General features: G+C 37.7%; 1 protein-coding gene across 3 annotated transcripts in view; it reads left to right on the top strand.

The window, feature by feature from the left end:
• WWP1 (WW domain containing E3 ubiquitin protein ligase 1) overlaps positions 1-12388 on the top strand; it is a 49531-nt gene that overhangs the window by 15670 nt on the left and 21473 nt on the right. The window contains exons 3-7 of one of the 3 annotated variants that reach the window (XM_053395730.1): positions 4174-4315; positions 6307-6431; positions 7926-8063; positions 8153-8216; positions 10903-11066. In XM_053395730.1, coding sequence (XP_053251705.1) covers positions 4174-4315; positions 6307-6431; positions 7926-8063; positions 8153-8216; positions 10903-11066 — 633 coding nt within the window. Of the gene's footprint in view, positions 1-4173; positions 4316-6306; positions 6432-7925; positions 8064-8149; positions 8217-10902; positions 11067-12388 lie in introns of those variants that run through there. The other 2 variants (XM_053395729.1, XM_053395731.1) reach the window with 2 other exon arrangements.

Here is a 12388-nt window from a genome sequence, read left to right as displayed (position 1 = left end):
ATATAGAACTATAAATCACAAACTTATTATACATTTGGAAAACCTAACAGAAACATGCAAAGTCATTTTATATTAATTACCTGTGTGGTCTAAAATAATTAAAAATTATCTTCCTTAGAAAGGACAGAATTGATTCCGTAAAAGCTTGATGAGTGTGCATTGCAGAAATGGCAGATGGAGCAATCTTTGTTTTTTTGTCAATCCATTTATGTTGTGGCTTACGGACACTGCTATTTTCCACTGAGCATGCTAGTTTTGAATTTTCAGTAAAATGGATCCCAACTGTTTCCCTCTTGCAAGAGAGCTTGTCTGTAAATTGTGGGGTGGATTGCCACTGCCATAAACACAAACATCTTGTGTATAGGAGTGAAGCAATTTTTCATCCAGCACTGTTGTCTGTTTATATTGAAATCATAAAATTACAGCAATAGTCCAATGTTTAATAGCTGGCTATTAGCTATACCCGTTACTGCTGAAGAAACTGCAGATATCTCATGAGTCTTACAATTTTCCTGGGAAACCAGGAAAGTATAGCTTGTTTGGATGGTTCAGTGGTCAACCTTTAAACCTGAGGTTACTGGAAGATAGATCTCTTAATTAATGTAAGTGTAATAAGTGAACTCTGTATTACTTTTGTATATTACTTTGAGAGCTTATTTAGCTGAAAAATGGCAAATATTTGTATAGCATTTTAGAATAATCAGAGAACTTCACATATATTATCTCAATAGACACAAATGCTTTAAGTTATCTTTTCGAGCCTCAAATCCAATAAGTAATTCTTGCAAAGCCTCAATAGTACTTTAAAACTCTGAAACAGTAACAGTCTGAGATGTCATTTTACCTGGCAATGTCAGCCTACGTTTATTTAGCTCTTTGGTCTCCTGAGAAGCCAAGAACACAGCAACTTCTGAAAGGCCCAGTTGGCTTGGGGCCAAATACCTTTCACTCCTTTGAGCCTTTGACTGGTAACTAACTCCATGTCATTGAAGTTCACAAATGATGTAACAAGGTATGCATGGATGGGCAGGAAATCTAGTTACATTTTTTTTTTCTAGTTTTAGAGATCTCCAACAATCCTTCTTCCTCCCTGCCAATTTCTGCTGAATGACCCTGCATTTGAAATCTTCCATTTTAAAAAGCAATCTAATTTGATACAGAACAGTGGCTGAGATTATAGTTGCTTTCAGGGTTCACCAGTAGTGTAATCCTGCTGTATTTAACTCCAATAGACTAGAACTACTGCTGTCCAGTAAACTGTTGTTATTTAGGAAATGTATATACTACCCTTCATCAAAACGCTACAGTGCAGTTTGCAACATAATAAACAAGATAATGTAAATCCATAATATCCACACAATACAAAAATTAAAAAATTATATAAATACAATTCATAATAATAAGAAATATATAATACATACTAAAATATAATAGATAATGAACAATACATATATGTAGCAGTGTCAAGTTATACATTTGTGAAAAAGGGAAAATGAGAGGTGTGTTCCTAATAGTTTGTAATACCGTACTTTTCCGTGTATAAGACTAGTTTGTTTTCTTTAAAAATTATGCAAAAAAGTGGGGACCATCTTATACATGGATAGTGCATAGGGTGGACGTTTGATTGGTTGCTGCTGTGGCTGTCAGTGACTGTTAGGCGTGTTATTGGTTGCTGCGTCAATGGCTGGTGTTGATCGGCTGACGCTGTGGCAATTGGGTGGGCGATTGGCAGTTTGTTCCGGCGATGGGACAGATGTGAGGCAGATTTTGGGATGCGTGTGGATTTTCGGCAACCCCCCCTAAACAAAGCTCAACAACCCTACGTAATATCCCCCCCCAAAAGCACAACAACTCTGGGCAATCCTCCACAAAAAAGCTCAACAACTCTGTGCCATCTCCCACATTTTCTTAAATTTGAATCCCCCCAAATAGGGGGCGTCTTATACATGTGGGTGGTACTTTACCGAAGTACAGGGGTGAATATAAATAGATTATAGATACAGCATGCCCCTGCCTCTTAATCTATGCTAAATCAACACAGTACTAATGTTATGAATGCAGCCATTTTTTAAAAAAAATATGAGCCCGCAACACCTATTAGCTTGCTTCTCTAGATAACATCCATGGTATATTTTATTATTGTATGTATATTGGTTCTTCACAAACAGTGCTGTTATGTTTCTGCACTTCGCTTGACTGTTGCAGTCAAGACTGAAGAAGGCAAAGCAATTTAAGCACACTGTAAAGTGAATATTGTTTGCTTAAGGCTTTATGTGAATAACAATGGTCTTCACATTTTCTGGTGTGGAAGACTGGCAAACTTTGTTATCTATTTCAATTCATTGCCATTTCCTCCATTTATCTTTTCTGTCACCTGAATAATAAATTATATGAAATATAGGGTAGTTTGTATTTCTTTTAGTTTAATGTGTTTTTCATCTCTTCATTCACTTATTCCATATTCTGCTCACCTTAGGCAAAGGATGAAGTATTGAGTGGATAGGAAATATTGAATTAGATCACAGAAATTCATCTAGGGAAAGAATGAAAAGATTTTTATTTTTTTTAAAAAAAGACTTTCTTAAATGGCATATGATTTCAAAATTCAGGTTTTTATTCAGTTTTTCTATTTTCCTAATATAACAAAAATAGCTCAGTACGTAGTATACAATTCAACATGGTTTGGCACTATGAGAACAAGCCTAGAAGGAGCCTTGGATGTGTGTATTCCTTCCTTCCCTTATGTGCTCAAAATACTTAGTCACTTCCTGTTTTTTGGCAAACCAAAGTTTGTTTATATCAAAACTGGCAAACTGTAATTTGTGCTTGCTCTGCAAACCAGGATCACAGTCTGTGTTTTAATCCTGGTTTACATGGCAAGTACAAATAATAGTTTGTCAGTCACTCCCTAGTAACAAACTCTTCAGATAGAGAGTGGTGACAGAAAAGAAGCAATACAGGGCCACTGAGAAACAAGAGGGAGGTGAACTTTATTTCCTTAAGAACATGAGCATCTCATGTATAACTTAATTAGATCTTAGCTGGAGTTTACTTTGAAACGGAACAGCATAATCTATTGTTTAGTCTAGAAGTGTATTTAAGTTTATGATCAGTTTTGCCACAGTGATGCCCTGTTGATAGTGTCATGCTCAAAAATAGGTCTGGGGGAATCAAATACTACATGTTAATCCCTGTTATGTTAGTACTGAAATGGCCCATGTGGGTATTGGATTCATAATAGTTTACTGACCCATAATTTTTAAAATGTCGAGTTATACAGTGCCTCTGAAGGATACAGTGGCCCTTTCCTGTTTGTTTGTATACATATCATCAGTGCCCCCCCCCCCGCCGGGATACACAGGGGTATGCATACCCCTAAACATTCTGTGAATCTTTGTACTTTTGTCCATTTACTGTATTTATTTCCCATGATTTGAAGTATAAAATGGTGATTTTCTTGAGTCAAAATGAGAGTATGCCTAAACATTTTTTAAAGAAAAAAGCACTGCATATCATAGGTATATATACTGACACTGTAAATGAGTTATGCTGAATATTAAACCAAAGCTCCTGAGAGCCAGAAGTAGTATTCCCCTATAGCCATACACTTAAAATATCTGCACTTTTTGCTATTCCACACCATCCCCTCTTGCCCCTGGCAGTGTTTATGCCCTAAGATGAAAGATGAAATGTGTTCTGCTTGATTTTTTTTTTAAACTGCCAGAAATAGGGTACTTGAACATTAGGTTGAAGGTCCTTCTCTCTGTGTGTCCACTCTGAGGGAGGTGCAGAAGATGGTAGGCCTTCCTTTCCTGTTTATGGAATGCTGTCCCAGGAAGGCACACTTGGTGCCTAAAAAAGTTCTGCTATCCTTCTGCCTTTTCTGAGACCAGAGGATGTTTGATTTGTTTAAGAACAATGGAAGAGTAGTGTGATACAGATACTTTTAGTGTTATTCTTTCATATTTTTTTAGAGGTGGTATTTGTACTGTTGCAGTGACCAATTGGGGGTTGAGCTGTATGGCTATGCCTCTTCACTTGTCATTGAGTACACATTTTTCAGCAGAAGCTGAGAAAGCAAACATTGTTTTTTCAATTGATTATTTAATAGATATGTTTCTCATTGTACAATATGAAATGTTTTCCAGTGGTTATAAGCAATGTTTTTGTTAGTTTCTAGTGCCAAACTGAAAAGAAAAAAGAACTGGTTTGGTGGAACTGCCATCTATACAGAACTAGTAGCTGATAGTGAAGTTAAGAAAACGTCTAAATCTAACAGTTCCTCAAATCCAAAATGGGATGAACAGTTGACTGTGTAAGTAGATCTTTCTTCATAACGTTTATTATTGTGAACAACTTCCTTGCTGTGGGATAATGATTCGCTGAGATGCATTTATTATTTTACAAGATTTTTATGGAGGAAACTTGCATCTTACACTTGGCACACTTGGCCAGGAAATAATTAATTAAATAGAAAGTGGGTGGGACAGGCCAAAAGAAGGGCCGGTGGGCAGCAACAACCCCTCTCTGCCTCCATTCTCTTCCTTTCCATGGGGCAGCTAGAAAAAGATTGAGGAAGGTGTATGGGATGTGAAGCTGCAGGGAGAGTGCATGAGTACAAGCTGCCATATCATGGGTTTTCCTCAATTTTGCTTTTGCACACAATGGCCAGAAACATAATCTCCACGTAAGATGTAAGTTACCTGTACCTCTTAATAAAAATAAAGAAGAAGAAGAAGAAGAGTTTGGATTTGATATCCCCCCTTTCACTCCCTTTAAGGAGTCTCAAAGCGGCTAACATTCTCCTTTCCCTTCCTCCCCCACAACAAACACTCTGTGAGGTGAGTGGGGCTGAGAGACTTCAAAGAAGTGTGACTGGCCCAAGGTCACCCAGGAGCTGCATGTGGAGGAGCGGAGACGCGAACCCGGTTCCCCAGATTACAAGTCTACCACTCTTAACCACTGCACCACACTGGCTCTTACTTTACTTTAAGTGCTATAATATGAAATACTGTTAAATAATATAAAATACTATATTATTCAGCACCAGCAGGTGTAGTGTTTGGGACTGCTCCAAGTCTCTTGCTCTTCTTGAAAGATCTGTGTACACACAAAAATATGAGATCCTTCACTCTGATAAGTATGTTTGTATCAGAACTGAAACATTAACAGGGGAAAGAACTGATGGATAAGGAGGGCTTCCATTTTTTGACACCCCTGCCCACCCAGTATGGAATAACTAGTTATGCAATGAATGATGTGGTCAGAGAACATTGGGTATATTCCTCCAGTATATTCCTCCAGTTCACAGTGGCTACATAGAGAGCCAAGAATAATCTATAGGTAACAAAATGTGTGGTTCCAGGAAAGATTAGGTGTAGCCCAAATCAGTACGAAATTGATGATTTATGACATCAATGCCTAAGTATAAAAATCTACAGCTTGTTAAAAAACAACTTTATCTTCCTTCCCATTATGTTTCTAATTTCTTTTCTGTTTGTTTTATTGTATTCATTTTTGAGTTTCAAATTTTTTTGTAATTACTTTTATGTAAATGTATTTTAATACACTTAACAACAACAACAACTTTATTATTTAGACAACAACAAATTTATTATTTATACTACTACTACAGTGTTACTATTTATACCCTGCCTATCTGTCTGGGTTACCCAGGCACAATCAAAGCAGGCTCATTCAGGTTTTTTTCTGTCCTTTCCGTAAATACAGGACTCAGTAGGCTTCTATCCATTTGCTTGTAAAAAAGTAGGCTTGCTTTCAGGATTCTGGTCTGGGAAATAAGTGGTTTGACTGTTTCACAAGCACTTGGCCCTTCTAAATATTCTCTTCAAACTGGCAATTTTATTCACATGATTCCCTCTAGGTGCAAACTAAGCATAACTAGAAGCTGGGATGCTGCATGTCTCTGCCACCTGTGTTTTCTACTATGGGATTCCAACCTGATGCAAGCTGTGCCAAAACAAAATGTGTAGCTGCTGTACTGTGTAATATCCTGTGCATATATCTGGAACTTAATTAGACTTGGGTGCCTAGGCTGGGGAGAGGTCTTCAGAGCAGTGTACTTGCATTTTTCAGTGGGCGACAGTGGGGAGGGGGGCGGGGGGAAGAGATTCAACATTGACAAATTTGACTGTTATTAAACACAGCTGTTTAACTTAATAATGCAGATTTATGTCTAAGCTCTATTTAGGTCTAGCTGTTGTTTTGTACGTTGAATATGATGAAACTGATAGACTACAGTATGCCATGATGAAAAAGGAAACGAAACTTGTTTGTTGTTTATAGGAATGTGACTCCGCAGACCACTTTGGAATTTAAAGTTTGGAGCCATCATACTTTAAAAGCTGATGCTTTGTTAGGAAAAGCCACTGTAGATCTTAGACAAGCTTTGGAAATGCATGATAGAAGATGTAAGTTTCCAATTTATTTAAATTTCATTAGTTAACAAAATCTTAATACTAAAATCTGTCTTGGTTTTTGTAATATAAAAGTTTAACTGCAGATGATATTCCAATTGTTACATATATTGTAGCTATATATACATAAACTGACCTTGCTGGTGACTGTAGGAATGTTATGATTGATAAAACATAACCCATAAAGCAAATTGGAATGTGTATGAGCAAATCTGTGAAGGTTCATTTTATTAGGCTGATGCGTCTTGCATGAGCAGGAGCCCCATGTTAACAAGGTGTCTCCAACCACATTTTCAGAGATTTCCCATTTATAGTACAACCAGTGCTTTTTTCTGGGGGGATGGAGGGGAACCCATACCCCTAAACATTTTGTGAATCTAAGTTTGGCCTCATTAAGGGGCAGTATTTCAATATTTCAGTATTTCAATGAGACTGCCCCTAAACATTTTTTAAGAAAAAAAGCACTGAGTACAACCCCACATGAAGCATCCAATACTTTACAGAAAGGTTCTGCAACTCCAAGGAGAGACTTTGTGGGGGATCACAGAACTGCAGAAGTGGAGGAAGGGTTGGAAAACCCAATTACTCAAGTTGCCTTCTGTTTGTAGAACTTTTGAATCCAGCCTTTAACTGATTAGGCAGGTGTATATGTTTGTTTGTTGTAAGTGTACACACACACACAAACCTCAGGGTGGGTGGGTGCTTATATCTACATATTGATTAGGTGTAGGCACAAATAGATCCACAACTGTTAAGGAATTGTGTGGCATAGTTTGTGATGAACTATTCAAGCCACAGTTGTATAGTCGCTGGAAATATGTCCCAGGTGATGTAGAATGGAAAGTCTGACTTCGTACGTTCTTCATGCCTATGGAAACCTCAACAGTGAACTCCTGCCATTTCTCCTTGGCTGGTGCACCATGAGCAAGGGAGAAATAAGGGCATGCTGGGCTGGATTGAGGGGGATATTTGATCTATAGGGTCCAAGGATGCCCCCCATACCTCTAGCACACCCCCACAACAGGAAGAAAACTATGTTAGCCTTGGAGTTGATGAAATGAGTTTCTCTCCTATAGGAACTAATGAGAGAGAAATTGAAAAAGGTAAAGAAAAAAACCAAAACAAAACCCAAGAACTTTAGAATTATTTAGATAAATTGCTCCTGCCACTGTCCAACTCCTGCTGTGGCTGGCAAGGCTTAGATATGACAGTACCCGGCCATGGATTCTCCCTTATGCTCTACAGTAGCATCCTCTGTTAAGCATCTATATAATGTGGAAAACCGTGCTGTAGCAGTGTAATCTTAATATTTGAATCAATCATTCCAAAGAATTAAAATGAAAAGTTAAGTATTAATGCAAGCCTACTTAAATATATATTATATATTATATATATATATATATATATATATATATATATATATATATATATATATAGCAATTATTTCTTCTAGTGACTGGTTCATTGAAATATATTTTTTTCTTATAGTAGAAAGAGTCAAAGAACAGTTGAAACTCTCACTGGAAAACAAGAGTGGCTTGGTGCAAACAGGAGAACTAATAATTGTGCTTGATGGTTTGGTGCTTGAACAAGAATCTCTCACAAACCACAGTTCACTAGTAACCAGTAAGTTAAACTGGGGAAAATAAGATTAACCTTAATATCCCATGGTATAAGAAAGAAAATATCTAATTTTGTTTCTTATTGTTTAGTAGAAGTCCAGCAAAATGGTGATGCTTTACATGAAAACAGAGAAACATCCGCAAGAACCACTTCCAGGTCAGAGTTTTCTTTAAAGAAAACTATTTATGGTAACAGTATAATCACCTTACTAAAATGTCATAAAACTGAATTTGTATTGCAGAATATCAGGTTGCATTTCAGAGTTCAGCTGGGATGTTTTGCAGTAACAGTAACAGAGGGAGTCTATTATTGAAAAATAAATCTGCTTTAGAATATGCATTTACTTCGGGGATGGGCATTTACTTTGACTCATTCTACTATGAGAAAGAGATTTTATTTACTTATTCATCTGCTTATTTTGAATGCAATCCATAATATGCTCTGTAGAGAAGGGAACTCCAACCTTTTTGGACTCATGGGCACATTTGGAGTTGGTTCCACTGTTGAACAGCTCTTACGGTCAGAAGGTTCTTCCTGATATTTAGTCGGAATCTTTTTTCTTGTAACTTGAATCCATTCATTTGGGTCCTAGCCTCAGGAGCAAGAGAAAACAAGCTTGCTTCATCTTCCACACTACAGCCCTTTAGATATTTAAAGATGGCTATCATATATCTTCTTTCAGTCTCCCCTTATCTAGGCTAAACATACCAAACTCCCTCAACCATTTCCTACAAGGCTTGGTTTCTTACCCCTGATCATTTTGTTGTCCTCCTCTGCACACTTTCCAGCTTGTCAATATCCTTCTTAAATTGTGGTGCCCAGAGCTGAACACAATATTTCAGGTGTGGTCTAACCATAGCAGAATAGAGTGGTACTATTACTTCCCTTGGTCGGGACACTAGACTTCTGTTGATGCAGCCTAGAATAGCATAAGCTTTTTTTGCTGCAGCATACACTGTTGACTCTACTAAGACCCCTAGATCCTTTTCACACGTACTGCTAGTAAGCCAGGTGTCCCCTATCTTATATTTGTGCAGCTGTGTCTTCCTGTATAAGTGTATTTGCCCTTGGCTAGTATTAAATCAGAACACAATGATTAAAGTGTCCATCTGTAAAGCATATCTCATCATTATTTCAACTTCCCTTATTTCTGTCCATAATTTTTTAATTTGGGGCATGCCCCAAAGACATGCTGTATCCCAGTACTGGTTGCCTTGCATCTCCAGCATGAATTAATACATTGTGCTATAAATACAATTAGACAAAGTGGCCTATAAAAGTTTTCGGTAAGATTCTTGCTAATTGTCTGGGGAACATTTTACCATACCCCTTTTCACCAACTTAAGAGGATTTCCTATCCCAATCTCTCTGATAAGAATAGGTTGTGAAATCCATATTTCAGGATTCATATAACTAACTTAGTTTTGTGGTGTTCCTTCTTAGCCACAATATCTCAACTTCCATCAACTCCGAGATGTCCAGGTTTTTTAAACTAAAGTCTAAGCAGTGTTTCTAAACTGTAAATATTGAAAAAACTACAGTGAGTTTTGTTGCATTTCATTAATTGTCTCAAACCACTCATCTTGGCATTAAGTGGTGTGTATATATAAAAAATAAAAAAGTAATATCACAGAAGGCAAACATATCTCTCTGCTAGCCAACCCACTCCTGCTTTCTCTGCATGATTTACTGTGGGATGTATGTTTATGCACACCCAGCAGGAAAGTAATCAAGTATCAGATTCTTGCAGCCACCTGTTCTGGCTGCAGATCAGTTGGTGATTCTGCTGTGCTGTGAGCTACTTGCACATAAACACTTTTGCTGGCTAGAAATACTCTGTCCCTTTTCTGTGTTGGAGCTGTGGGAAGGAACATCACCCCCTGTGCATCCAGCTCAGAAATGCAGTGGGCTGATAAGGAGGAATAGACAGATTGGTTTCTGTGCTGACAAGGAAGTAAGAGGTTTGTCTTTCCTTTGCCAAACTATTCACTCACCAAGATGGAATTCCATGCAATTATTTGTATGGAATCCCCAGTCTCCAATGGCAACCAGGTGAGTAAATACAAGACTGAATTTGCCACTAAAATGACAGATACTGGAGCTTTCTCCATTAAGTCTAATCAGCTACTATCCAGCATTGTTATTGATAGTTAGCCGTTAAATTGAAGTTAATTACAGACAAGGCTACTTTGAATTCCCAGTTGGTTAAAAACTTTATTTTCAAATAGCATTTGATAGTTTTATCAGTCAGTGATCTACATTAGGAAAACTTAACTAAATTATAATGTCACTATGAGTGGGTGGAGAAGAGATGGAATCCATTTAATGACTGTCCAAATATCACTTGCAATCAATGCAACAGAATTGGCTGGCATCATATTGCACAATACTTTTATTTATATAGTGTATCTATGAACATGGTGTTTTGCAAACAATAGATATGAGAGGCTCTTATGTAAAGAGCTTGCGATCTGAAATAGAGATAGTGAAACAACCCTTTTAAGGGTTGAAGGCAGGGTACATATGGAATAATATGTGATTATGTCCATTACTTTTGCTTTGGCTTAGTTACAAAAAGAAATTGGGAGTGGGATAGTTTTCAGATGCTTCCTGGAAAAGGTGAGTTTTGTGGAGGAACTTGAAGGGAGGTGGTCAAATGAAGACCACCCGAGAGGCATGTGTGATGTTGTCTAGAATTATAAAATGAATACTGTTCTCATCCTAACTGAATTGATGCAAGTTTTATTCAGGTCCATTAATAATTTTTGTAGGTTTAGCACAAATATGTGTAACAAATATAAAAATACTTATTTTGACAATATTTCTGTGCTGTTTCCAACAGAATAGACAATCAAACGCCATCAAGCTCTGTAGTACAGAACTCATTCCCTATACATGCAGTTAATGGAGACAGTGGAGACAGCACACCATCTCCTCCTCATATTGCAAGCAGACCCAAAAATACACCAGCACCAAAACCACTTACAAGCCAGTCTGATGACGTTGGTAAGAATACAGCCTATTCGACTTCTTGATTATTATCTTTTTTCAGGGAACACCGTATTAATTATAGGAAGTAGTGTGCTAGCTAGTCTGGACTATGGCAGCATTTTCATGTATGAAGTCAGATGTGGTGCAGGTAAAAACTTCACTAAAAATAATAATTAGTCTTATAGCGTTCTCCCAACTGTTCTTTGGCATGCCAGGACTTGCATTTGGCACCTTTCAGATTTTGCATCAAATGCTTGCACTTGTGATTGGTTCCACTCATGAGCTCCCAGCCAGAGTAAATCTGTGCTGAAAGGGGGGTTTGTAGTCTCTGCAGATCAGTGGATTTGCACTGACTACGAGCATCTTTCAGCAGGGAACTTCATTTTCAGTTTTCAGCAAAAAAATAAATAAAAAAAATCAGCACACTTTAGAGTGCACTCCTGAGTCTTTCCTTTGAATTTGGGTCGCCTAACATCATGACACCAGTGGACTATGGTGGTTAAGGGAGCTAAGGATCTGTGCTGCTACCTCTAACTTACATGTATGTGGTGTTCCATTTCCCCCCTTCGTGCTGCTTCAAATACTGTTCTGAAGAATCTCCTGGCCATTTGAAGCAGCTTTTGGGAAGGAAGAGCTGTTGTGGAATGTGTGCTGAAAGTGAAAGAAGGATGTTTGATTTATTTCTTTACCTACTTTAAATTATTAATCATAAGCAATCTGTTTCTAAGAGAGAGTAAATTATAAAACAAGGCTGTTTGTGATCTCCAGCATTGCCTATCAGTTGACAGAAGGAAATTGGTCAGTGGAATGTGCAGGGAGGCAATTTTGATTGTCCCCCTGCATCACCCCCCCAAAAAACCCCTAAACTGCTTTGGAGGGTCCCTCAAGCTTATGAAACAGATGTAGAGGATGCACAGTATGTACAGGGAGGAAAAAGATTTACAGTTGAAAGCTTCCCTTCTGTCAGTGAACAGACACTCCTGAATACTACCCTGTTTATTTAAATTAAGACTTAAATAACCAAGAAAGGCCAACTTAAACTGCTTGCTTGGTACAAACATTCAGATCAAAACAATAATATTTGAAACATCATACATATGTTATCTTTTTTAATGAATAGAAAGAAACAGTTTTGCCTTTCTAAATTCAGAGAAAGCATTCAACAGTGTAGAATTGTCATACTGCTTTGAATTCTTTTGAAGGATTGAACCAAGAAAAAGCCCACAGAAGGGGGCTGGCCGAAACTGGATTGCCACCCCTCATTTCCCTGGCAGTGCCCTGAGCTGTTGCTTGGGTGGCTAAAAAAGAAAGTGGGTTGTGATCTCCAAGAAAACATG

This window comes from Podarcis raffonei, chromosome 7 (assembly GCF_027172205.1).
Source record: "Podarcis raffonei isolate rPodRaf1 chromosome 7, rPodRaf1.pri, whole genome shotgun sequence".
Lineage (NCBI taxonomy): Eukaryota > Metazoa > Chordata > Lepidosauria > Squamata > Lacertidae > Podarcis > Podarcis raffonei.
This window is presented reverse-complemented; position numbering and strand designations above follow the sequence as displayed.